Raw genomic sequence first — 27,063 nt, forward strand, 5'->3', positions numbered from 1 at the left:
GCAACAGCTTGCTTCTGACTGCAGAACATGATTTGTAGAACTACTGTGTGCATGTACTTAAAACTGCTAAGTCATTTCTACACTAACAGATACACAGTTTAAACTAAGTAGCAAAGGCATGAATTTCAAACTACGTTAAACATTGTTAGTTATATCTCTATCACAATGAGATTTCAGGGATTTTACAACAATTTGAAATGAAATCCCTTTTCCCATGCTCTTGGCCTTCACAAAAAATTGAATTGTTCGCAGGTGAGCCTTGACATTGACATTGGATCAGAATTGAGTCACATACATAGGATGATCATGAACAGCTAACAAGTTAGCCAATCATTGGCTGACTGGGCTAAAGCTTAAAGGAGGTTAAGGTATCAGAGGATGCTCAGGAACTGAATCAATACAGGAAGGAACATTGAACAGTGGCAATGAACTGAACAATCTTTCGTTTTGTTTGCCTTTATGCTTTCAAACAAAATTGCATCCAACTTGAAAAGGTTCAGAGAAACTACATGCAATTTTTGTCATAAAGATTGTGTATGAACTACTAAATATTCTTCTTTGTTGATCTTGCAGCATTTCATTTGAACAAGATGTTGATCATGGAAATACAACACACCTGGGTGACTGTGAAGGTGAGTTTCTGTGGACACTGCCTTTAAAGTGAATCCTATTATCCCCAATTCAATGTAATAATGAAGGCTAACCTCCCAGTATGGGCTGAGTTACCATCAACTAAGACAAATGTAGCTCTAAAATCAGACCATGTACTTGGACTGGGTATAGGACAATGAGGTGTTTAGAATAGGTCACCTAGCAGAATTTAGTCCATTATTCTCTGACTATGGGAAAGTGACTGGACTATGAGGTGGACCCTCTGCATTTGCCACAGCCACAGAAATGTCCTTACTCCCTTTGGGTTTGGCATTACATGAAGATCTTCCAAGGCAATGCCCATATCCCATAAATAAAGTAAAATGATCCCTAAGGTTATTTTGGGGAGCCAGAGGTTATTTATTTTTTGTTTCATTTAGAGATAAAGCACAGAACAGGTCCTTCCGGCCCAATGAGCCCCACCACACAGGAACCCACCTATTTAGTCCTAGTCTAATCACAAGACAATTTACAATGGCCAATTAACCTACTAGATTTTCGACTGTGAGAGGAACCCGGACCACCCAGAATATATCATGCTCTCATGGGAAGGATTTACAAATTTCTTACAGACGGTATCAGAACTGAACTCTGAACTCTGACTCCCCGAGTTGTAACCGTGGTACCCACTCAACTGAATGTCCGTTAGCAGAATGGACCCCTGGCTTTCAGAGCCTAGGTGTTCCTAGGCTCCTAAATTCCCTCACTGTTACACAGTCTTCATTTTGACAAATTTTAACCAAAGAAAAATGATTAAATACTTTGCACCAACTCATGCTGTGCCAAAAGAAAATACACACACAAGAAAACACATTTTTCATGAATTTCTGATAAGTGAATCCAGTGGTAAGACAAACAGATTTACTGATAATTGAAATTGACTGTTTCCATGGAAGCAGACTAATTTTTTTTTATCAGCTAAAATGAGATACCTTCATTCAGTGTAAGTGAGACATGACAAATTTGTGTAATACAAACTTGTGCCAGCCCAGGGGAACAAATGTAAGGAGAATTTTAATGAATATTTATGTAGTTTTTATGGCTCTTTACACCATCCAATTCAAAAAGCAATTAATTTTGAAGTTTATATATATATAAATATAAATAATTGGGTTTTGTCATATATTATTTTCTGATTCTTCTCATTTGCCAGCATAAAATACTGAGACTTGATTTTGAATTTAAATTACAATTTATTTAAGTATTATTTTTTAAAGTTCTCTTAAATTTCAAAATTTAAAGTTCTCTCCGTATTTCAAAACCAGGTCTGTCTAATGCATTATAAAGGTACAAAAGCAAGCTGAAAGTGTTAAAGGTACTTTATCCAGTGAGGCAGCATCTGTGGAAAGAGAAACAGAATTAACATTTCAAGTTCACAATAAAGAGAAAATCTGCAGATGCTGGAAATCCAAAGCAAGACGCACAAAATGCTGGAGGAACTCAGCAGGCCAGGCAGCATCTATGGAAAAGAGTACAGTCGATGTTTCAAGCTGAGACCCTTCATCAGGACAGTCCTGATGAAGGGTCTCAGCCCAAAGCGTCGATGGTACTCTTTTTTGAATTCCTTCAGCATTTTGAGTGTGTTGCTAACATTTCAGGTTAGTGATTTGTCATCAGAGCCTTTTTCCAACCTACTGAGAGAACCATGTCTAAACCAATGAGGAAGCGGTGTGTGACTCCATGTGTGAAATATTGAGAAAATCGTTTAAAAATCAAAGCAAGTGCACTGTCATAGCTTGCAGAACTGCTTCTTCACAACTCCAGTGACCCAGGTCCAATCCTGACCTCCAGTGCTATCTATGTGAAGTTTTCATGTTTGCTTCCCACATCCTAAAGGGGAGCAGGTTGGAAAGTTAACCTAATTAACTATAAATTGCCTCCAGTGTAGTTGTATTGGGGGATGTTGATTGGAATATGGGGAGAATATAACAGGATCAGAGAAAATGAGTTCATAGTTATTTGATGGTTGGCGCAGTCTCACTGGACTGAAAGGGGTGTCTTTGTGTTGCATTAGTCTGTGAGAATTCCCCACAAACAAAAGACAGAGACAAGCCCTCATCCTTCACACAACTCTGGCATGTTCACTGACCTTTAAACTCCCCATCACCGCCAAACCTCCCAAAACATCCCATAACCCCTTGATGCCCCATTCTCCCAAACTGATATGTCCCACTTACTACACACCCTCTCCCCAAACAAGCCACACTTCTCCAATAAAAACTGAAGGTACAGGAAAGGCAGCAGCAGTGGAAAGCAAAGCAGGTAACATTTCAGGTTGAAGTCATGCACCAATTTCCAGCTAGATGAAATCCTCAAATCCTTGGGTTTTTCCCTAGGATCTGTCTCCCAACCTTCTACTTTTACAGAAAATGAGTAACTGGGTTTCCATAGTTCCCTGTGTCTTGTACCTCATTTCCTGTGGCTAATTCTGTATTGTAATGTTCTTCAGCCCATCCACACTGAGCATTTATAGAGTTACAGCCTGGCAGCAGTTCTTTCAGTCCATACTGATCAACCTAAGCTCATCAGATTTTCCAGCGCTGGGCCCATATCCCTCCATTTACCTGTTCAAGTAAGCTTATTACAGCACCGACAATTTTAACCCCTGAATGCTTCTGGTATTCAAAATCAATTTTAAAAAAATTCTTGAACACCTAGAAGTATTTAAAAATGTAATTAAGTTAGCCACACTTTACTTGCCACTGTCCCCCTCCTTAGAACCTCGTAGAAGATCTTTGTTCAGATTCCCAACTGCAAACGGAGGGAAATGCCTGTTAATTTCTGCTCACAAGTTGGGCTCTTTGAGGAATGATATTGAAGACAATTCAGCGGTGCAAGCAGCCTGCCCCAGCACTCACACAGAAATCCCAAATTTTCCGTGCAGGCTCAGTGAAATGTCAGCTGTTCTGCAGGAATGTGTCAACATTACTCCGGGCAAGTCGTTGTGTTTCTCTCTCACTAGGTTATCCGCCTTGCTGCATTATTCCCACAAATTTATTCATGCTCTGAGTACACTGCTTTCAAACTAAAATGAATGTGCATTGTTTTTTTTAAAAAATTTGATCCATTCACTTAAGGAGTGCATTAAAACACACACTAAACACCCATCTATATATTTATTGCAAACTGATAAGTGCCAGTTATAACATATAAGGTCCATTCATCAGCATAGTTCCCTTCCATATCCAAATTTGCAGCAGATGTTTGCTTTAGATATGTAAACTTATAAGAGAGGATGATGAAGTGCCCGTTCTTGTTAAAAGTCTCCCTTTTCACTGGGAATATGGAGACAATAAGCAATGAGTCATAAAGCAGTAATTGGGATTGTAACTCGGCAATTCAGAACTAGAAACCTGCATTCAAGAATTACAATCAAGTTCACTCTAGAAAATGAAGTTTGAAGAAATCAAAGGTACTACATATTGTCATAGCTTCCTATTGAACTTGGGGTTACGTAGGAGAATGTGAGGGATTGTAAAGTTGGGGATAAGGGGATGCATGAGAGATTAGGGATAAGGGTTGAATTACTATTGAAGCTAGGCAGGTTAGGCTAACGTTGCTCATGGGCCATGACCAGAAGTCTGATCTCATTTGAGCTGAGCTAATCAATCTCAGTCAGAGACATCTCCAGGAAGATTTAGTAATCTCAGTTCCCTGGGGTTGATAAGGAGAAGGAAGCAAAACAATCCTTTTGCAACAGAGTTCGTGTATTTGCCTCATTTGACAAGTGATTAAAGAAAATTAACTATGCCCAAGGGAAAGAAGCTAATTAAAGTTCTGTTCATAAAAGTTAGGCATTGATGCTTGCTTTAAGTCAAATCAATATAATGTTTGGAATTTCAATCACAGAAAAACCTGCTTCTTACCTGATCATAGAAGGGCCAGTGAAATACAATGTATCTGGCCCATTAAGTAATGTTCACTTCATGGAGTGTAACATAAAATATTAATTAATTTTATTGAATACAGAGTTACAGATGGATTTATAATTATACAACGGAAATGACAGACTTTAAATTAAAAACAGGTGCAACCTGTTTAAGCGTTTAAGAAGTTCTCAGTGTGTGCTTTCGGATTTGGCCTCCTCCCATGGTTAATTATAATAGAGCACTAACAGGCCTCCTGATGAAAACTGCAGGCATCAATTTTAAGATGCAAACTCTCGGTTTACTATCAACCCTGTGATACTGTCAAATCGGACAATTGTGTTCTAAGATTCCCCTCAAAACCAAATCTTAAGAATTTCCTGATTGGACAAAGGTCTCATGAGTAAAGGTATCAGTATTACTGTACGTAAAGACAGATAGGGTGGTGTTTATTTCCTAATTCGTCTCCATTGCTATCAGCTGGGCATCAAACAACTAGCAGTGGATATGAACTCAAGAGGAGAACAAGCAACTAGTGATCCCACTCCCACAGGTCACACTGGCAATCAAATGGCAAAGAACATAAGTATGGATGAGGACTGGGGGCGGGCACATATCCTCTGTGATATCCATTGTCTTGACCCTTATGCAGAATTGCTCCTGAAGCATGAGAAAGCTGTGCATGATTGAAGTATCCAGGTGACCTCACCTGCAGTAAGTGCAGTAAGTGCTTGAGGAGCTCAGGCTCAAAGTTGTTAACCTGTAATCTGAGCTTCAAATACTGCAATGCATCGGGGAGGGAGACATTTGCCTGTGTGTCAGGAGTTAGTCACTCATTAGATTAAATTCTTCAGATTCAGTCTGTGGCCAGGGACAAGAGGATGTGACTGTGAATGAGGCCAACAAGGGATTCAAGAGGCAGTGCTGGAAGTAGCCCCAGCCCTTGAGCTTGCCCAACAGATCTGAGGTTGTTTTTCAAGAAGAATAGAGTGGGGGCTGTAGGAAGGGTGAGCTTCCACACCAGCACGCCCCAGTTCAGTGAAATATTCGGGGGAAGAGAAATGTAGTTGTAATTGTGGATAGAATAATCATGGGAATAGACACAATTCTCTGTCACAAAGATCAAGAGTCCTGAAGGCTGTGTTGTCTACTTGGTGCCCAGTTTCAGGACATCTCATCTGACCTGCAGAGGAAGTTGGAGTGAGAGGGGAAAGATCCATTTGCCATGGTCCACGTGGGTACAAACAACAAAGGAAGGGCAAGAAAAGAAGTTCTGATAAGAGAATTTGAGCAGCTAGGGACTAAATTAAAATGCAAAACCAAGAAGGTAATAATCCAGAGATTATTACCTGAGCCATATGCAAATTGACACAGGGTTATTAAGATCAGAGAGCATTGCTCAAAGATTGGTGTGGGAGAAGTGAGTTTCAATACGTAGGACATTGGCACCAGTAGAAGGGAAGGAGGGAGCTGTTTCGACAGGATGGGCTCCACCTGACCTATACTGGGTCAAGTCTGCTGGCAAATCACATGACAAGGACAGTGGATAGGGCTTTTAGTGGGATGGGTTAAACAGCTTTGATAAGTATGGGTAAGGTAAAAAAAAGAGGAAAGTGCAGGAAAGGTTACTGAAGTCTGCAGAATAAAGAATAAGACAAAAAGTTTGAAAAGGGATTAAAACTTAACTTTGGGCGACATAGAGACAAACTGAGAAGTGTAGTGAATACAGGACTGAAGGTGTTATATTTGGATGCACACAGACGATCTTGAAGAGCCGTTAGAAATTAGCAGGTACAACATTGGCATCATAGAGTTGTGGATGAAGGAAGATCACTGCTGGGAGTTCAACATCCAAGGACACACATCACGTTGAAAGGATAGGCAAGTGGCCAGAGGGGGTGCTGTGGTTTCACTGGTAAAATAAGAAATCAGATCCACAGAAGGAAGTGACATAGATCTGAAGATGTAGAATCTTTGCCGTCAGAATTAAGAAACTTGCAAATTGCAAAAGACCCTGATGAGCCTCCAAACAGTAGTCAGGACATGGGGTACAAGTTACAACAAGAGATAGAAAAAGCATCTAATTAAAAGAGGCAGACTACAATGGTAGTAGGTTGGGAAAATCAGGTTGGTGCTAGATACCAATAGAAGGAATTTGTAGAATGCCTCGAGATGGCATTTTAGTACAGATAGTGGTTGAGCCCACCAGGGAAAAGCCAATTCTCAATTGGGTGCTGTGTAATAAACTAGATTAGATTCGTGATCTTAAGGTAAAAGAACTCCTAGGAGGCAGTGATCATAGTCTGATGGAATTTCCCCTGCAGTTTGAGAGCGAGAATCTAAAATCAGATGTATCAGTATTAAACTTGAGTAAAGGCAACTACAGAGGCACTGGAGAGGAGTTGGCCATAGCTGATTGCAAGGAGACACTAGCAAGGCTGACAGTAGAGCAACAATGACTGAAGTTTCTGGAAATAATTCGGAAGGTGCAGGATTGTTTCATTCCAAAAAAATATATTCTGAAGAGAAGATGAGGCAACCGTGGCTGACAAAGGAAATTAAAGAAAACATAAAAGCAAATAATATAACAAGAACTAATGCAAAGCCAATGGATTGGGAAGCATTTAAAAACCAACAGACAACAATAACAAAATCAATAAGGAGCGAAGAGATGAAAAATGAGGTTAAGCCAGTCGATAATACGAAAAAGGATACCAAAAGATTTTTTTTCAGATATATAAAGAGTAAACGAGAGTTAAGAGTGGATATCAGACCGCCTGAAAGTTATACTGGAGAGGTAATAATGGGGACAAAAATGGTGGATGACTTGAATAATTATCTTGCATCAGTCTTCACTGTGGAAGACACCAGCAGAATGACAGAAATTTGAAAGGGTTGGGGGCGAAAGTGAATGCAGTTACTATTACTAAGGAGAAGGTGTTTGGGAAGCTGAAAGGTCTGAAAGTAGGTAAGTTACCTAGACCAGATGGACTACACCCCAGGGTTCTGAAAGAGGTATTGGAGGAGACTGTGGAGGCATTAATAGTGCTTATTCAAGAATCACGAGATTTTAGAATGCTTCCAGAGGATTGGAAAATCACAACTAATCACTACACTCTTTAACAAAGGAAAGGGGTAAAAGACAGTAAATTATAGGCCAATTAGCTTGTCTTCAATGGTTGACAAGATGATAGAATCCATTATTAAGGATAATGTGTGGGGGTATTTGGAGGCACATGATTAAACAGGCTGTAATTACAATGACATGAGAGGGAAACTGGCCGAAGTTGACTGGAAGGAGACTCTAGCAGGAGGAATGGCAGAGCAGTAATGGCTGGAGATTCTGCGAAATATGAGGGAAGTGCAAGACAGATACATTCCAAATAAAAAGAAATTTTCGAATGGAAGGACACTATCATGACTGACAAGTGAAGTCAGAGCCAAAGTAAAAGCAAAAGAGAGGGCATGCAATGAAGCCAGAGTTAGTGAGAAGATAGAGAATTGGGAAGCTTTTAAAACTATCAGAAGGAAACTAAGAAGGTCATTAGGAAGGAAAAAATGACTTATGAAAGGAAGCTGGCGACTAATATCAAAGAAGATACTGAAAGCCTTTTTAAGTATATAAAGAGAGTTGAGGGTAGATATAGGACCAATACAAAATGACACTGGAGAAATTGTAATGAGAGAAAGAGAAATGGCAGAGGAACTGAATGCATATTTTGCATTAGTCTTCACAGTGGAAGACATCTGCAGTATACCAGACATTCAAGAGTGTCAGGGAAGTGCAGTTATGTGCAGTGAAAATTACAACTGAGAAGGTGCTCAGGAAGCTTAATGGTCTGAGGGTAGATAAGTCTCCTGGACCTGATGGAATGCACCTTCGGGTTCTGAAGGAAGCAGCTGGAGAGATTGCGGAGGCATTAACAATGATCTTTCAAGAATCAATAGGTCCTGGCATTGTAACAGATGACTGGAAAATTGCAAATGTTACTCAGCTATTTAAGGAGGGTGGAAGGCAACAGAAAGGAAACTATAGACCTGTTAGCCTGACAACAGTAGTTGAGAAGTTGTTGGAATCGATTGTTAGGGATGAGATTACAGAGTACCTGGAGGCACATAACAAAATAGGCCAAAGCCAGTATAGCTTCCTGAGAGGAAAAAATCCCGTCTGACTAACCTACTGCATTTTTTTGAAGAAATTACAAGCAGGGTAGACCAAGGAGATGCAGTAGATGTGGTGTACTTGGATTTTCAGAAGGCCTTTGACAAGATAATAACCCATGGAATTATAGGGAAGTTACTAGCACGAGCGAGCAATGGCTGATGGGCAAAAAACAGAGAGCAGGAATAAAGGGATCCTATTCTGGCTGCCTGCCCATCACCAGTGGAGTTCCACAGGAGTCGGTTTGAGACCACTGCTTTTTACGATATATGTCAATGATCTGGACTATAGGCTTAATGGATTTGTGGCTGAATTTGTCGATGATACAAAGATAGGGGGAGGAACAGATAGTGTTGAGAAAAAAGAGAGCCTGCAGAGAGACTTAAATAGTTTAGGAGAATGGACAAAGAAGTGGCAAATTAAATAGAATGTTGGAAAGTGCATGGTCATGTACTTTGGTGGAAGAAATAAACGGGCAGACTATTATTTAGATAGGGAGAGAATTCAAAATGCAGAGAGACTTGGGACTCCTTGTCCAGGATACCTTAAAGGTTAACCTCCAGGTTGAGTGTCTGGTGAAGAAGGTGAATGTAATGTTGACTTTCATTTCTAGAGGTATAGAATATAAGTGCAGGGATGTGATGATGTTAGGCTCTATAAGGCACTCGTGAGACCACACTTGGAGTATTGTGTGCAGTTTTGGGCTCCTTATTTTAGAAAGAATATGCTGACATTAGAAAGGTATCAGAGAAGATTCACAAGAATGATTCCAGAAATGAAAGGGTTACTGTATGAGGAATATCTGGCAGCTCTCGGACTGTATTCCCTGGAGTTCAGGAGAATGAGGGGGGATCTCATAGAAACATTCCGAATGTTAAAAGGCCAAAACAGATTGGATATAGCAAAGTTATTTCCCATGGTAGGGGTGTCTAGGACAAGAGGGCACGACTTCAAGATTGAAGGAATTTGTTGCAACAAATGGTTGTGGAGGCCGTCATTGGGTGCATTTAAGGCAAAGATAGATAGGTTCTTGATTAGCCAGGGCATCAAAAGATATTGGAGTAGGCAGGGGAGTGGGGATGACTGGAAGAATTATATCAGCCCAGAATTGAATGGCAGAGCAGACTTGATGGGTTGAATGGCCTACTTCTGCTCCTGTATCTCATGAACTTATGGAAAATCTTCCCTGACAAATCTGTTGGAATTCTTTGAGGAAATAATGGGCAGAATGTACAAAGGAAAGTCAATAGATGTTTTCTTTGATTTTCAGTGGCCTTTGATAAGGTGCCACGTATGATGCTGTAAAACTAGATAAGAGCCCATGGAAAGATGAAGAGTGGGAATATACTATTACAGGAAAGATACAAGCGTAGACAGAAGATCGGTTGATTCAAAGAAGATGAAGAGTGGGAATAAAGGGGACCTTTTATTGTCCGCTGCCTATGACTACTGGTGTTCCACAAGGGTTCAAATTGGTATTCAACTTTTCAGGTTATTTGGTAATGATCTGGATGATGGAGTGGATGCCTTTGTGGCCAAGTTTGAGGATGATACAAAGATAGGTGCAGGGGCTGATAGTGTTGAGGAAGCAGGAAGTCTGCAGAAAGACTTGGACAGATCAAGAGAATAGGCAAAGTGGCAGATGTAGAGAAGTGCATTGTCATGCACTTTGGTGGAAGGAATAAAGACAAAGACCATTTTTCAAATCGGGAGTGAATTTAGAAATCATAGGTGCAAAGTGATAAGGGAGTCCTAGTGCAGAATTCCCTAAAGCTTAACTTGGAGGTTGAGTCAGTAGTAAAGAAGGCAAATACAGTACAATATTATCATTCATCTTGAGGGAATTAGAATATAAAAGCAAGGATTTTCAGGCTTTATAAGGCATTCCTCAGACTACATTTGGAATAATGTGAACAGTTTTGGGCCCATATCTGAGAAAGGTTGTGATGGCATCGGAAAGGGTCCAGAATAGGTCCACGAGAATGATCCTAGGAATGAAAGTGTTAATGCAGGAGGATTGTTTGATCTCTGGGTCTGTCCTCACTGGAGTTTAGAAGAAAGAGAGGGTATTTCATTGAAACCAAGCAAAGACTGAAAGGCCTATATAGAGTGAATGTGGAGAGGACTTTTCCATTCGTGAGGGAGTCTACAAGCAGGGGATACAACCTCATAATACAAGGAAGTTGCTTTGCATAGGAGATGAGGAGAAATTTCTTTAGCCAGAGGGTGGTGAATCTGTGGAACTCATTGCCATAGGTGACTGTGGAGGCCATTGAGTATATTAAAAACATAGGTTGATAAATTCTGACTAGTAAGAACATCAGTTGTTACTGGGAAAAGGCAAGAAAATGGGGTTGAGATAGAAAATAACTCAACCATGATCAAATGGCAGAGAATATTGGCCAAATGGCCTAATTTTGCTATTATGGTATTCCAGGAAAGTCAAAAATGAAATTAAAAAGAAAAGTTGTTAAATCCCTTGCAAGAAAACATCAGGCACTGCAACACAAGCACTGCCCTTGGGAAGGCTTTATTAAAGCCGCCACAGATTTCTGACCCTAAGTTGGAACACCCAATCCCTCAACTCACAGTGAAGAGCATAGCTTCGCTTGTGGAGAAAACATGTGGGGGAAAGCATTTGGATTAATGTAGAAAACAAGAGAAAATCTGCAGATGCAGGAAATCCAAGCAGCACACACAAAAGGCTGGAGAAACTCAGCAGGCCAGGCAGCATCTATGAAAAAAAGCACAGTTGACTTTTTAGGGCCGAGGCCCTAGAATTAGTGTAAATGGGTGATTGCTAATCAGTATGGACTCGATGGCTAAAGGGCCTGTCACCATGCGGTTTCACTCCATGAATATGGATCTGTGTCACTTCAGTGAACAGGCAAGGGAAAAGTCCAACATAATCATTTAATCACAAACATAGCTCCACATGAAGCTGTCAAAGTTCATAAGAGCAGCTTTAGAATAGCAATTCAAAATCAATGAACCCCATTTCCTGGAGTTCTGACTCAACAAGATTGAATTTAAAATCCTACAGTAAAAAGAGAGAAATTTCAAGGGGACTGAGAGTTTCCGTTCTTTAGCAGTTCTGAGGAACAGTGAGGTAAGAAAAGGCATAATGATTTTAAGAAGGATGACAAGTACAGTGGTTTCCAATGCATGCTGAAGTGGAGGCAACACATTACTATAGGAGGAAGCACATTTGTAGTTGAATTCCCTTGTGAGCATAATACAGTTAAAATATTACAATCAGCCAATTGAATATACAATACATACAGAGCAGTGACAAGATTATGAAATCTTGTCACTGTAGTATTCATGCACCATTAATAAATAACTCTCAGAGACGTGAGACAAGATATAGGCTTTTATTGGCTGGAAGAAAGAACAAGCAGCAATTGACCACCACACTGCATCCTGGAGACTGAGGCCAGGGCAGTGTCTCCAATCGCCTTTATACTGGGGTCCGTGGGAGGAGCCACAGGAGCAGTCAGTGGGGGGGGGGGGGGCGTGTCCAGACAGGTATAAAAGCAAAAAGGAATGACAGTGATATGCAATGATTAGCAATGTCCAACTTACATTTGAGTTTTAAAAAAAAAACAATGATTCCAGCCTGTTATTTGTTTTCTTGTTCCCACCCTAGGCCTGATACATGAGAGCTTTGTCGAGGAACCCAATGGTCTGGTTTCTGTCAACCTCCTGGTGATCTCAGCCATTGCTGCCTTTGTGATCGGAGCAGTTATCTCTGGGTTCAGCGTCTGTTGGTTCATTGGCCACCGGGACAAGAAAGACACAGCGAGGAGGAAAGATAAGGAAACCATCCTTTCTCACAGCGAGTCTGTAGTCAGTGTGACCAAGCTTGGTGGCATGGTGGAACGTCGCTCCAGGGGGCAGCCAGAAACTCTGCTCGCTCCACTGATGCAGAATGGCTGGTCGAAGAACTTGATAAAAACCAGCCAGCATCACCTTGACTCCACAGTTCTCCCAACGCCGGAGCAGACACCGCTGCAGCAGAAACGCAGTGCAGGGATTAGAAGCTGTGAGTGGGATCAGAACCTGATTAACGCAAGCCTAAGAGATCAGTCGTGTGCAGGATCACCTATGATACTGGTTGACTCCACGCACCAAGCAGTGCCCCACCATGTTAGCAATGTGCGGGTCATCCCAACTTCCCGCCATTCCTTCCATCGAGATCAGGAGCTGGTGAGTGATAATAAAGATGTTATGGACAACCATTATCTTTCGCATGGTATGAGAGAACAGCTTGAGAAACCGAGTTCTCACTATAGGTCATCGTTGGGTGGGAATGGAGTTAGCCATGCTTTTGTGGAATATTCAGTATCTCCTCATAACAGTCCCAAGAGAAGAAGAGGCGTGTCAACACCCGTATTGCCACAAGACTATATTGGGGACGACCCAACCTGTTCCACACAGTGGAATTATGAGAAAGCAAATGCATCCATACCCTCACAGCACGTGAGGAGTCAAACATTTAGCAGAGGGGAAAGTTCAACAGCTCTGCAGAGAAAGGACCCAGTGACTGTGCACCACGTTCATCTCCATCAGTCAGTCCAGTCCGTTACCGGGCAACCTGACCTTGCAAGCTTCAAAGCACCAAAAAAATCAGGCATTGAAAGGACAACTTCAGCAAAGTGAAATGCATTCTGCTTTCCTAATTCTTCATTAACCTTTGTGAAAATGTGTGACTAATGTTTAAAAGCAAAAGTTAACTACTAGAGGAAACCTAGGCATGGAGACAACAGTGCTCCTTGTACAACAAAGACCTGTCCTCAAAATTATGCATTTATTTCCTTTGCAAAAAAATAAATGAGCTTCAGAAGGATGTAGGGGAGAAAATTACTGAGGAATCTTACTGGATTTCTCTTTACTGCTGCCTTTTCAGGAGCCATAGTAACAGAAAAAAAATTGCCCTGAATTTTAATTAGCAATTATTCTTACAATTTTACACAGCAAGATTTTTATTACTGCTAATCTAATAAAACAATATCCAAATGCACAAGATACTGGCTGTGCACTTCAAAAAGTCATTATACTCTCTTATTCAAGTTTCTAAAGTTGATTTACTTTTACTTCATATCTTGGCTGAAATAAATTCAGCATGATACTTTGTTTGGACAAGCGACAATGGACTTAATTTCAGATTTATGCAGATTAGATATACAGCAATACGTTCGTTCATTATCAGAATCATAGATTGATACAGCCCATAAAGAGGCTATGAGGACAAATAGACACATGCCAACTCTTTGGCAGACATTTTTTGTTTAACTTTTTCTTGCTTTTCCTTCATCTCTTCAATGTTCTTCTTCAAATTTCCTTTGGAACTTATTTTCAGTTTGCTTCACTTCCCTTTCAGTTCCTGGCAACTTACTACATGAATGATTTCTTCCTCAAGTCATTTCTTGTTCTTTTGCCTATTACCCAATGTCCAGGTTATTAGGTTACCAACCTTTCTAACAAAAGGAGACAATTCCTCCATTTTGCTTGTGAAAACCTATCATGATTGTGAGAAAATCTCTTAACTTTGTATCTCTAGTAACCAAAATCCTACAATTTTAGTACTGTTCCCACTAAACTCCCTTGCACCTATTTTAAGTCCTTGACACCGTTCTGAAACTTCAGCACCAAAAAATGGCCACAATGCTTTGTTTGGGGCCTGACTAATAATAATTTCCATTCTTTACAGTGCTATTTACAAAGCCAAGGATCCTAAAAGCATTTTGAAAAAAAACTTCTTTATTTTTCCTAACCATCTTCAGCAATTTGTCAATATAAACCCTTGTGGCAGATTTGTGGATATATTGTAAATCCTTAAACAACCACCAAATCTCAATGTGTTACTGTAGTGGTAAGTAGTAAGCAAGCTTAGACAGGATTCGTAAAGACTGACACCTTCCCCAAATATTAATAAGAGACAATTTATCCAAGTTTCTTCTGGTGCCCTTTTCTGATGAAAGAAATGACATTATGTCATATACAGCTGTAGACCTCCCAGGTGCTAAAGGTGAACTGGGTTTTATCCAAAAGCAGGATTAGATAAAATTTCAAGCAATGGTGACTGAACGATGAGCAAAAAACAAAACAGGATCTAATATTGACTGTTTTCCTCCTCCAACCCAGGGCACTGAGGTTAATCATACCACTATCCCAAAAGTCGCCTCATATTGAATTGCCAATATCATTTACCAAGTAACACATTAAAATGAGCATTAAGCTTGTACATGTTCAATCCATGTAATTGATTAAAAGTTAGTATAACACTCCATCAACTACTTTCCAGAAAATACAAATCTAAATTGCAAAAATGAAAACAACATCAGTCATTCTTTAAAATGAGAAGAAAGGCTGTGACAAGCCAAATTTATTTGTCATTCAACCAAAAAATACAAAGGAAGAAAGTTGACATCAAATTTATAATGCAGACATTATGTCACAGAACCACCTTCCCTATCTATTGGCAGTTGTGGCCGTATAACTGTCTAGAAAATATCCACTGCATTCTGGAACAGAAACAATGGGCCAACACTTCTTTAAAAAAAACTGGTGTACTTCTTCAATGGTGCTGAACATATACAGGAATACTTTAGACAAACTTTTCTTTCTCTTGGATTCTGTCCAAGGTTATGCAGTCTGCTTCCCTTGCTCCACCAAATAGGCGTGAAGCAGAATAGTTTCAGCTAATGTGTTTTTCAGGAATACTTGGTATTTAAATGCATTTATTTAATTCTATCCAACAAGATGAAAGAGAACTTGAACTGAGCTACCAAATTTGGCATAGATTTGAAGGAAAGCTACGTTGATGTTGGCAAAACCGTGTTGCAACAGAAGATTAAAACACAGAACACACTAAGACTGTTAACATTATTTATTAATCCTTTTAATCAGTTCGGTTCAGATTTGAACAAAAATCAGAGCAAAAAGTTCAAAAGGCAACTCTCCTCTTAGACACTGAATGTGTGAATGGAAAGCTTTGTGATCCTCATACCTTCATTTCTTTTTATAATTAAGAGGAGCTCCTGGAAAGCAGCAGTACACGTCCCAGTGTAATTACTGTAGCAGATTGCAAGCACAAATTTTTCACGGGGAAGATATTATTTTATAAAGTTTTAGATAAATTTTAGAAGCACTGATAATTTTGATGATGGTGTAATGGTTGAATTTTGCAATGACTGTGAAAGACTTTCTCAGTATTCATGTATTTATGGACTGCACATTGCATAAGGTTGGGCATATCTAGAAATGTTAGGGGACTGAGGACACTTACTCTCATTTGAAATTCAACAGAGTACAATGAAGGGCGCAAGAAATGTTCGTACCAAGCCCAAATGAACTATGTAAAAACCCAGCTATGTAATTAAGATTCTGTCCTAATGCACTCAGTTATGTCTAAAGAAGGGTTTTAAGCAGTGCAACACTAGTAGTGCAGGCCAGTCACTGGCAGAAGCAGTGACGGAAGCATTTTAAGCTGATGAATACATTATATGACACAAGTAGTCTATTGGCACAAACTTAAAATGTACTGGCTCAGGTACAAATATACCTGTAGCACCTTGGTATCAATGACAACATTGACTTGCTCTTTATTCTAAGGCGAGTGTTAATTCCATGGCTCCCCATGTGGTAATTTTCCATAGGGAAACTAGAACAATGATACAAATGTCTGATGAATAAGCCAATTTGTAATATGTTTCAATTCAATGGCCGTAGAACAACCAAGATGTTGTGATAGTGGTGCAGAATCTGTCCATGGATAAACTCATCACTATGGATGAGAGGCAGGAGCATATCATCAGAATGTATATATATCACCAGAAGGCTGTTCTGTGAAAGATGTGTCATTCTTCCTGCTCCATACTATTTATTTTCCATTCATTTCAATCAGCATTGCTTCCAGCTTGATGGCAACAGTCTGCATCAGACTTAGTGTTTCTGCTTTATTCTCAATCTAAAAAAATGTCCAGTAGCTTAATTTTGGAATTAGTAACAATGAATGGGCTTGGAGTTTACAACCAATGGCAATCATAGTGATCATTTAAACTATTTGAACTATTTTGTGACATCATGAAGATTTTTTTCATCATACTGTGACTTAAATATTTACATATTTATCTGTTAGGTCAAAATTCATTTTGCAGGTAACTTTCCAGAAAGAAGTTATTCTTGAACTCTGATGAGCTTACTGAAGGATGTTTGAATCCTTGCCAGGCCTGGTCCATATGCAATTGATCATTAAGAACTATACAAAATGTGTGTGTTGTTTCCTAGCCAGCTTACTCATTCCTTGCATTGCATGGTGTTGTGCATGCCTTGTGTGGGTCTGTGCAAAATTCTTTTGACATGGGCTTAGATTTAGGCATGGAATGTAGACATACCCAAGCCAAACTGAACACTCTGTCCCAACCTGCCAAGAGGGCATTCTGGGCATTGTTTCAGAGCTAGGCCAAGACTCTAATTCTGGATGCTAGACTTTAGGGCCAGCCTTTCTCTTGTAAATAGTATATTGTTTACCTCCATTGCACTTGACAAAGATTAACATTCTGTGACAGACTCCTGATGGTCCTAATTAAACAACTGGGAGCTGGATTCTGTCATTAATCATAGCTTACTTCAACCTATTTACTTAATTATAATTGTTAGTGCATGATGTGCAAAGGAGAATAAATACAATTTGCCTTAAGGCTGCCAAATCAGTTTTCTTGGGCACCAATTGGATCAACACCATTACTGTTACAGGCCATTTTAGACTACCATACACTTTATTCTTTGGTTGGTCAGCACATGATGTACATCAGACCTGTTAAAAGAAAATCCAGTTTGATGCCCAATGGGATTGGCATAAGCAATGAAATTTTACCAGCAAATCTAAGGGGTGCAAGATTTGGGAACTAGTTTGGTCTTCAAAAGATGAAAAATGCTGCTAGTTTGAAAGGAAAGCCCGTTATTAGAAAAAAAAAAATTGGGCTGACAAGATATAATAACCACAACTCCCTCTTAAAAATACTATGGAGGGTAGGTGAATAAAGGGACTATAGTAGTTTAGCACTTGATTTCTAGCCATAGGTCACAGGTGTAAGGTACAGGATAGCCTGTCACTTGCTTGCTTCTTGTTGAGGAGTGTCTTTCTATGGCCATTGCATTCAGTGCCACTCAAAAGCAAGATGTTACCGTTCAGAAAGGAACACGGAGGATACTTTTATCAAGCTGACTTCTTTTGAAACGGCTCTCTTTGCTGTTGATCTCAGAGTGGAAAATGTGGTGGTTTTAGAGATGCCCTCAGCTCAGAATAAGGAGGAAAGATGGATGGTGTTGAGATCTGTGAAGGAAAAAAAAATCTCCCAGTTCTAATGGGAAGCTCAGTGTGTGCGTGTTTGTGTGAGTGTGTTTGTGTGTCAGTGTGTTTTCTTGTTTTACAAAGAGACTGGAACAACAATATGTAATTCAACTTTTGCTTATGGAGTAAAGCCCCATGTTAAAGAAACTTCTTTTTAATGAAATACCTTTGTTGTCAAATCTACTCCTGATCTGTTTGCATTTTGTTGTCATTCACAAGGAGCTATACGAGTGTTAAATTTTGTGCAAATATATACATTTAACATTAATATGTAACATGTTATAGCTCTACACATGAGTTTCTCATAGGTATATTATTATTTTGGAAATTATTTATTTAAATTTGTTTTGCTGATTGAAAATGCACTGCATTTAAAAACACATCTCACTGAGTTTCTGGGAATAAACTAAACTGTGGGCTTTTATTATCTTCTGTTAACAAAGGAGATGCTGTATTATCATCTAGTTTCTTATTGACAAGTACCCACAACATAAAGTATCTTCTAATCAGAATACAGCTGGCATTAAATTTGCAATCTATCAATGCTACCCATATTACTGGAGGCTACAAAACCAAATCAATCTCTGCTTTAAAGAAGGACTTAGATAAACCATTGAAGAAGAAACTGATTGAAGAGTCTGGAGTACGAGCAGTCATATGGTATCTCAAGGTGTAATGCTTAACACACCAGTAGACGAGTGGAAAACCAGAGAAATCACATTGCTGCAGCTTCTAAGGATGAATCATGAGAGATCCAGCTCTGTACCTCCTGTACTGCTTTTAACCAGAAGTCCTTGATGCAAATGAATGAAGAAAAGTATACACAAAATGCCAGAAGAACTCTGCAAGTCAGGTGGTATCTATGGAAATGAATAAACAGTTGCTGTTTTGGGCTGAGACCCTTCCCAGTACTGAATAAAGGGTCTCGATGCAAAATGCTGACTGTTTACTCATTTCCACAGATGCTGCCTGACCTGCCGAGTTCCTCCAGCATTCTGTGACGATTGCTTTGGATTTCCATCATCTGCAGACTTACTCATGTTTGTGAAGAGAAATATACTTTACCCCAACGCTAAACATCCCTCAACTCATGGAATCAAAATTTTCAAATTGCTCAGGTTTTGAAAGAAACTGATTCTCAAATAATGGTGTTTTCAGTTGATTGAGGAAATGAAGAAAAAAATTCCAGGTGAGACTTGGTTTAGATTTAAACTTTGCAGCTAATTATTTTGCTTTAAGATATCAAAAAACATGAACAGATCAATTCTCCCTTCAGGATTCTTAGTGGTAGATGCATTAATTTTAACATGGGTGGAGTAACAAACCTCAGTTCTAAGATGAAAATTCTAATATAATCCATGCCTGCTGATCTTGTCCAGGGTATGAGTTGGAAGAGAGTGCACCCTAAACAATGAAAACAACTCTTGTCCTTTGTACACAGCCTTGTAATGCTGTCGGAGTGCCCTCAGGTGGTGAATGGAGGTGGAGCTCAGCTCCATTTCCTGACACAGGTTACAGCAGGGTTTCATTCCCGTGAGCAGTTCATAATCCAAACCAGTTTCCCACATGGCAGAAGATGACCACAGCTCCACAGCAACCAGCAAATACACCCCGCCAGTCTTCCAAATGTTCATTCATTTGCATGAGCTGGAGAAGACCTGTACAATGTAAGGGTCTACATCATCAATATAACCATGCTGGCTGAGATTCCATATGCTTTTTGGTGGCTGTGAAAATCTCATCACGAATCAGCCTGTTGAAAAACGCAAGTTACATTTTTTTAAAAGCACATGCTGTAGGAACTCAGCAGGTCAGGCAGCATCCATGGAAATGAATAACCAGTCTGTGCTTTGGCTCTTCTTCAGGGCCCATAATCAAGCAGCCTTCGACCCATTTCGGGAAACCCATTTTGCAAATCCACAGGATAATTGTATCAGATGTGTTATCTTTTGTAACTCCAGGAATTAATTGAAAGAAAAACATAGGAGATGGGATGATGGTCTACTTAGTTTTGCTTTTCCTTTTTATTTAATAAGGCTCTCACATATGCCATGACGGCATAATGTTGTATATCATTTATGTACTTCGTACATATAACTCATAATGAGTGATGTAAACAACAAAGAATACTTAATCAAACAGCATATTTACAATTAAATATTGAATGCACTACACTTCTCCCTGCTAAACTTATAAATTCCAACTATGTAGCATATTGCTGTCTAGTCATCTTACATAGTATATACACAGTATACTATACAATGCAACTACTAAATCGACACCCACAGCATTTAAGTTATCCCGTTCAAGACTAAAGATTTAATCGCTGGGGAGGTTTCTTACTCTTGTGGGATAATGCCTTTGTCAGAAAAGACAAAGAGGTTCATTCTGCTTGGCAGGGGAGACTTGTGGTTGTGAAACAATTTGAGGTTCTGAGGCCTCCTCCGTGGTGGTTGTAGTAGTTAGCTCTGAGACTGCAGGATGTGGTTTTGACAGCTCTGGGTACCTTTCATCTCTAACAATTGACCCTGCTTTCCTCAGCTGATCAATGTGTCATCTCCAGATGACATCAGACCCAATCTGCACTGTGTAGGAGAGTGGTCCAGTTCCGACCTTAATCTTTCCAAGTACCCACTTTTGATCACCTCTGTAGTCCCTCACCAGCACTGCTTATCCAGGAGTGAAGCATCAAACCTCTTTGTTTGAGGAGCCCTCAATTTGTCTCAGCTGTTTGTCTTCCATACTCTTCCTGACATTGGGTTTGAGGGGTTCCAAGTGTGAGCGCAAGGGACAACCCAGGAGCAGCGTAGATGGGGAGTTGTTAGCTGCAAAGGAGGAATTTGGTGAGCTTCTGATTCAGTGTAGTGTGTTCTGCTGACATTGCTTGCAGTACATTCTTTAGACTCTGGAAAAATCTTTCTGCCAAGCCATTTGTAGCTGGGCAGTTTGTACAGTAGAGTTGAAGCATGTCTTATTCCATTTATTTTCAGGAACAACTGAAACTGTTCCACTGCAAACTGGTCTGTTGTCACTGACTAGGTGACCTAGAAAACCAAGCCTTGAGAAGAGACACATCAGCAGTGTGCGAGGCTATAGTGGAGGCTGTTGGGAACACTACTGTTCAGTTTGTAGCTACATCTACTACCAACAAGACATTTATGCCCAGGAATGGTTTGGCAAAATCCATATGAATCCTCTGCCAGAACAATTCAGGCTATTGTAGGGGATGGAGGGGCACTGCTCTTGGCATCTTCTGGACGTGTTGGCATCCAGAACAGTACATGGCAAGCTGCCTAAATCTGCTGATCTATCCCAAGCCACCAGACAAGGCTTTGAGCCAACAGTTCCATTTTGACCATGCCTTGACAACCAGCATGTAGTTCCTCCAACACTTCAGTTCACAGCTTAGATCATACAACAACTCTCAACCCCCACAGGAGGCAATGCCCATCAAGGGAAAGTTCATTCCAACACTGGTAAAAATGGGGGGACTGGAATTTCTGCTACACAATGCAACAATTTTGTATTGCCTTGTAGACCTGAGATGGTGTGTGGTCCTTTTTGGTTTATCTGTGGACCACCTTTTCTATAATAGGGAGAACTTCAATCTGCATCAGAGAGCATATGTTGACAGGAGTGTCCTCTTTTGCAAATTTTTCAGGTATTTCCTTTTCCATGTGTAAAAGGGACAATCCATCTGACTTCTCCCATCTCCATCTGTAGATAGGCCTCGGCTAAGACCACTTTGCAGAAGTGTCTCCCTCCTGAAAGGTTTGTGAAGATAACCTCTACCTTGGGCAAAGGGTATTGTTCTAGGTCGATAGTGACCTTGAAATCATCACAGATCCTGACAGACCTATTCTTCTTGACTACTGGGAAATCTGATATTGCCCATGAGTTCCAGTCAACCTGGGAAAGAATTCCTTCAGCCTTCATGAGATCTGGTTCACTGGCTACTTTATCATGGATGGTGTAAGGAACCAGACAGGCTTTACAAAATTTGAGTGTGGCATTTTCATTTAACATTATTTTACCCTTGATATGTTTGAATTTTCCAATGCAATCCTTGAACACTGTGGTGGCATCACCCAGTGTCTTTTTTTTTTACCTTGCTTTCAATTGACTATTACAGGGAATATGGCATGCAAATAGTGGATGGATCTCCAATCAAGTTGTAGTTGTCTGAGCCACCCATGCTCTCACAATGCTGGCCTTCCTGTTTTTACTACATACAAGCCCGATGTGGCTAGTTGGTTGCTGTATTTCACTGCTCAAATGTCATTCCCAAAGGAGTTACCTTTTCTCCTGTATAAATTCTTAGCTGGATATCTGTTGACTTCAGTTCAGTATCTTTGAAAAGCCATTCAAACTCATCTTATGGAATAGCTGCGCCAGTGTCCAATTCCATTTTAATTAATTTGCTGTTCACTTCTGGAGTAAGCTATATTGTTTGTCTCTTGTTCATTTTCACATCACAAATCTCAAGGCTACTCAGTCCTGTGTCACTCTCATCATTATCATATTTTTCATCAACAACATTCAGATTTGTGCTCTTTATGAAACTGCAACTTGACACTTTATCTTTTGCTCTTCCCTGTGCAGTCCATTTAGTTTTGTCTGTCCAACATGCTCTTTGTATGTGTCACATTTTGTTGCATTTTCTGCAAGATTCTCTTTTCAACCTGCATTTATCTGGTGTATGTGAGCCCCTGCCACAATGGTAACACAATTTGTTCAGCCAGGCAAGTTTCTGTTCAGACATTGCAATTTTGTTGATGCTCACTTTCATTCCTGACTGCAAATCAATTATGTCTCTGGCTGCTGTTTCCATTGATAAAGCACTTTCAACTGCTCTTTTAAATGTGAGTTGTGCTTCAGTTAGGAGCCATTTTTGAATGTTTTCTTGTAAGATTCCATAAATGCAACAATCTCCCTGTGCATGATTAAGTCCAACATTCAACTGATAATGCTCAGACAATTTTTTCAATTCATCCACACAAATTGAAATGGACTCCATTCCTTTTGAATCTGCTTATAAAACCTAAAACTTCCTACAATCAACAATGGTTTTGGAATTACATTCATGATACAGCAAAGCTCATTTCAACTGGTTTGGTTGGAGCAGTCAAACTCCTAAGCAAATTGTATGCTTTTCTGCCTACTGCACTCAGAAAAACTGGTGTTTGTTTCTCGTAGCTTCATTTGCTTCAAAATACTGCCCAATTAGCTCAGTATACAACATCCAGTTATCTGTAGAGCAATTTAATACATCTAACTTTCCAATGTGGCTAGTTATTTTGCTTTTTTAAAAAAAATGTTATTACTATCACCCGGTACTCACTGTTATTGAGCCCGTGACCATACACGGTGCTTGTTATTTTTTTAAAAAACTTGAACATCTGTCTCCCCTTCTGAAGAAACATGTGCTGCCCTTGAACAGGTAGGTAGCTGTCGTGGGTTGATTTTAACTCTTCCTCCTTGACACCGTTATGTTTTGTAACTCCAGAATCTAATTGAAAGAAAAACACAGGACCCAGGATAACAGTCCATTTAGTTAATCTTATCCCTTTTTTTAAGTGAAACACACACATATAACATGGTGACACAGTGATATATGCCATTCATGTACTTCTTACATATAACCCAAATTGAATTATGTAAACAAATAATGCTTAATCAAACTATACAATATTTACAATATTACACAAATATTACTGAAGTATTGAATACACTACAAGATGAACCTTGGGCATTAATGGATCAAGTGAGATCTGCCATTTTACTAATCCAAGATAAACATTCTTCAGTCACCAAACAGGCAACATTGAGCTGAATTTATTCCCGTTCAAAATGTCCATTTTTGTTGAATATATTAGATAAAAATACAACTACCTTTGAGATTAATGTAGTAAAAACTGGAATGGACATTACAGACCATCAGTGAAAAAGTATCTAATTGAGTCAGATAGGTACAGCTGGAACATGCTTCGCACTATTGTCTCTGTATACTGAGAGAATAATCAATAAGCAGTTAATCTTACTGAATTGATCAAAATTATTCTCGCTGTCTTGAGAATCGGGTAAAGCTCTAATTAAATCCTTGAGTCAGTGACTAACGCTCCCAGTAACTGGCATTCTCAGTTGCAGTGGTGCTAGGCTTAGCTTAATCATACTTTCAAAAATGTAACACACTGCTTTTCATTATGACTGCCAATTTTATGCATTTTATTCTGAGTTAATTATTTTAATAAGGCACTTGTTTAGGATATGGGCAAAAATATTAGCACAATAGAATGAAACAGACCGAGCACAGAATAGAAATGCCCCATTACCCATTTATAAAATAGGTTACAGAGATCTTGCATGCACATGGATTTGTTTCTCCATCTCAACAGCTAAGAGTGTCTCAACTCCAAAATAATGTATTGTACAAAAGTCCACCTGTATTTCTCCCCTATTGTCCCAGTCTCTTTTGATTTCTGAACCAGATATGCACCGGCTTTTTTTTCTAAATATTGTGTTCTCTTTATGAAATATAAAATTAAAATGCTTATAAAGGTCCTACATAATTTTAAAAATCTGATGTTGTAGTTTTCTTTTATTTGCGCTGATGCTACACTATAGTAAAAGTGCAACACGATGTTAATAAAGAATTTCAGAACTGCCCTGTATGATACTCTGGGGTGTATTACAAATACCTATGCAATTCACAGTTAGCTTTCAATCTTGTATAACTGAAAACAGCACAAGTCCATCAAAGCCTGTGCTTTATTCCCGTACAGTCTGTATTTTGCTTAATATATGTAGACTATATATACAGGATATTTATCACTTCATTGTGGATTGTTGTGATACAAAAGCTTCAGTAATAAGTGCAGTGCAAGTGTGGTACTTTGGTTACTGGACATCGTTTCCCATATAATATTATAACTGAGGGCACAATATGTCGAGACTGAGTGGCAGAATGAGTTCAACGTGGATATCTCACAGCACTGACATGAATTCATAATCTTTCCCTGATTTGTATTGAAATTTATGTCTGTTTATCAGTCATGCTGTTATTTGAAACACAGTCAGGTCACCCTACTGACTTGAATTAGCACGAACTTTAAAAGTGATATTAGATTGGTAGTTTTATCAGTTGGGTGTTATGGGAAGTAGAAAAAAAAGTGTTACTGATACCATAGGTGTTATTCTTCCCACTGTTGCTGAGGCACAACTGTGTTGTAGACCTGCAATATATCATTGTGAAAACTTACTCCACAGTTTAATGAGAAAAGATTGTAAAACAAAACTACCCTAAAGCATTTTGGACATATATATTTTTATATCAAGCCACGACACAAAATATGTATCCTTTTTTAATAATTTCCTTATTGATGCATAATTTGCTAATAATTCATTATAAACACCTATACTGAATGTTATTCCTTTATGTGGCACTGAGAGGTAACTTATGAACATTAAAGATTTCACATCATGCAATGTATTTGGAAGTACTGTGAAGTATTCTGATCTCCATTTTGTTGTTTTATGAGAGACACCAAAAGTAGATGCCATAAAACTAAAGTAGGAATGGATATATTCAGTAGAAAATTCTTTATCTAAAGAATCATTGGGATAAAATTTACTACCATAAGGAGATACTATGGGGAATATCATAGATACATTTTACAGAAGGATAGATAAACACACAAAGGAGAATGGATAGTGGAACTGGATGCTGAAAAAATTAGAGACAGTGTAAGTGCCAGAAGCAACATTTGGACAAATGGCATTTAAGTGTACTGAAAATTATATCTAATTTTATTTGACATTAAAAAAAAATAAATTGCCAGCCATTCTTAATGCTGCAGGAGATGAACTTGTTCTACTATAAATGTAGTTCAGTCATGTGTTTTAGATCTTCAGACACTTGGCAAAACAAGCAGTCCTATCAAAAAGAAATGTATTAAGAATAACCAGTGACTAATGTTGGGGTCAGTGAGTGGGGTCTTCCAGTGTGTGACAGTATAGGAATCAATACTTTTTATTGTGTATGAAATGTTTTGGGATGTTTTGGAACAAGAACATAAGAATTGGACGATTTGCAAGTAACAAAGGCACACACACACTGCTGTTTTCCTAGTGTAGATCCTGAAAATTGTTACTCTACAGCTCTACTTCTGAAGAACATAAGATCATAAGAAATAGGAGCAGGAGTAGGCTATCTAGCCCGTCGAGCCTGCTCCACCATTCAATAACATCATTGCTGATCTGACCTCGGACTCAATTCCACTTACCTGCCTTTTCCCCATAACCCTTAATTCCCCCAGTGTGCAAAAATCTACCCAACCTTGTCTTAAATATATTTACTGAGGTAGCTTCTATTGCTTCATTGGGCAGGGAATTTCACAGATACACTATCCTTTGGGAAAAGCAGTTCCTCCTACCTCCATCCTAAATTTACTCCCCCAAATCTTGAGGTGATGTCCCCTATTTCTAGTCTCACCGAACAATGGAAACAACTTTCCTGCCTCTATCTTATCTATCCTTTTCATAATTCTATATGTTTCTATAAAATCTCCTCTCATTCTTCTGAATTCCATCAAGTTTAGTCCCAAGCAACTCAGCGCCTCCTCATAATCTGTTCCCTCTTCATCGCTGGAATCAATCTGGTGAACCTCCTCTGCACCGCCTCCAAAGCCAGTATGTCCTTCCGCAAGCAAGGAGACCAGCAGTGCATGCAGTACTCCAGATGCGGCCTCAATAGTCCCCTGTACAGTTGCAACATAACCTCCTTGCACTTAAATTCAATCCTTTAGCAATGGCCAACATTCCATTTGTCTTCTTGATAGCCTGCTGCACCTGCAAACTAACCTTTTGTGATTCATGCACAAGTACTCCCAAGTCCTTCTGCACAGCAGCATGCTGCAATATTTTAATTTAAATAATACTCTGATCTTCCATTTTTCCTTCCAAAGTAGATGACCTCGCATTTACCAACATTGTACTCCATCCGCCAGACCCTTGCGCACTCACTTAAC

The 27,063-nt window shown here is 39.4% G+C and overlaps 1 protein-coding gene across 9 annotated transcripts in view; it reads left to right on the forward strand.

Annotated features, from left to right (window-relative positions):
• Nucleotides 1-25,507, forward strand: part of sema6bb (sema domain, transmembrane domain (TM), and cytoplasmic domain, (semaphorin) 6Bb) — a 617,098-nt gene extending 591,591 nt beyond the window's left edge. For all 9 annotated transcript variants that reach the window (XM_059991587.1, XM_059991586.1, XM_059991588.1 and 6 more), the window contains 2 exons: nt 574-632; nt 12,329-25,507. In XM_059991587.1, the coding sequence (XP_059847570.1) occupies nt 574-632; nt 12,329-13,341 (1,072 nt within the window). In that variant the 3' untranslated portion in view covers nt 13,342-25,507. The remainder of the gene's footprint in view (nt 1-573; nt 633-12,328) is intronic.
• Nucleotides 25,508-27,063: the final 1,556 nt, after the last annotated feature.

Source organism: Hypanus sabinus, chromosome 16, assembly GCF_030144855.1.
Source record: "Hypanus sabinus isolate sHypSab1 chromosome 16, sHypSab1.hap1, whole genome shotgun sequence".
Taxonomy (NCBI): Eukaryota; Metazoa; Chordata; class Chondrichthyes; order Myliobatiformes; family Dasyatidae; genus Hypanus; species Hypanus sabinus.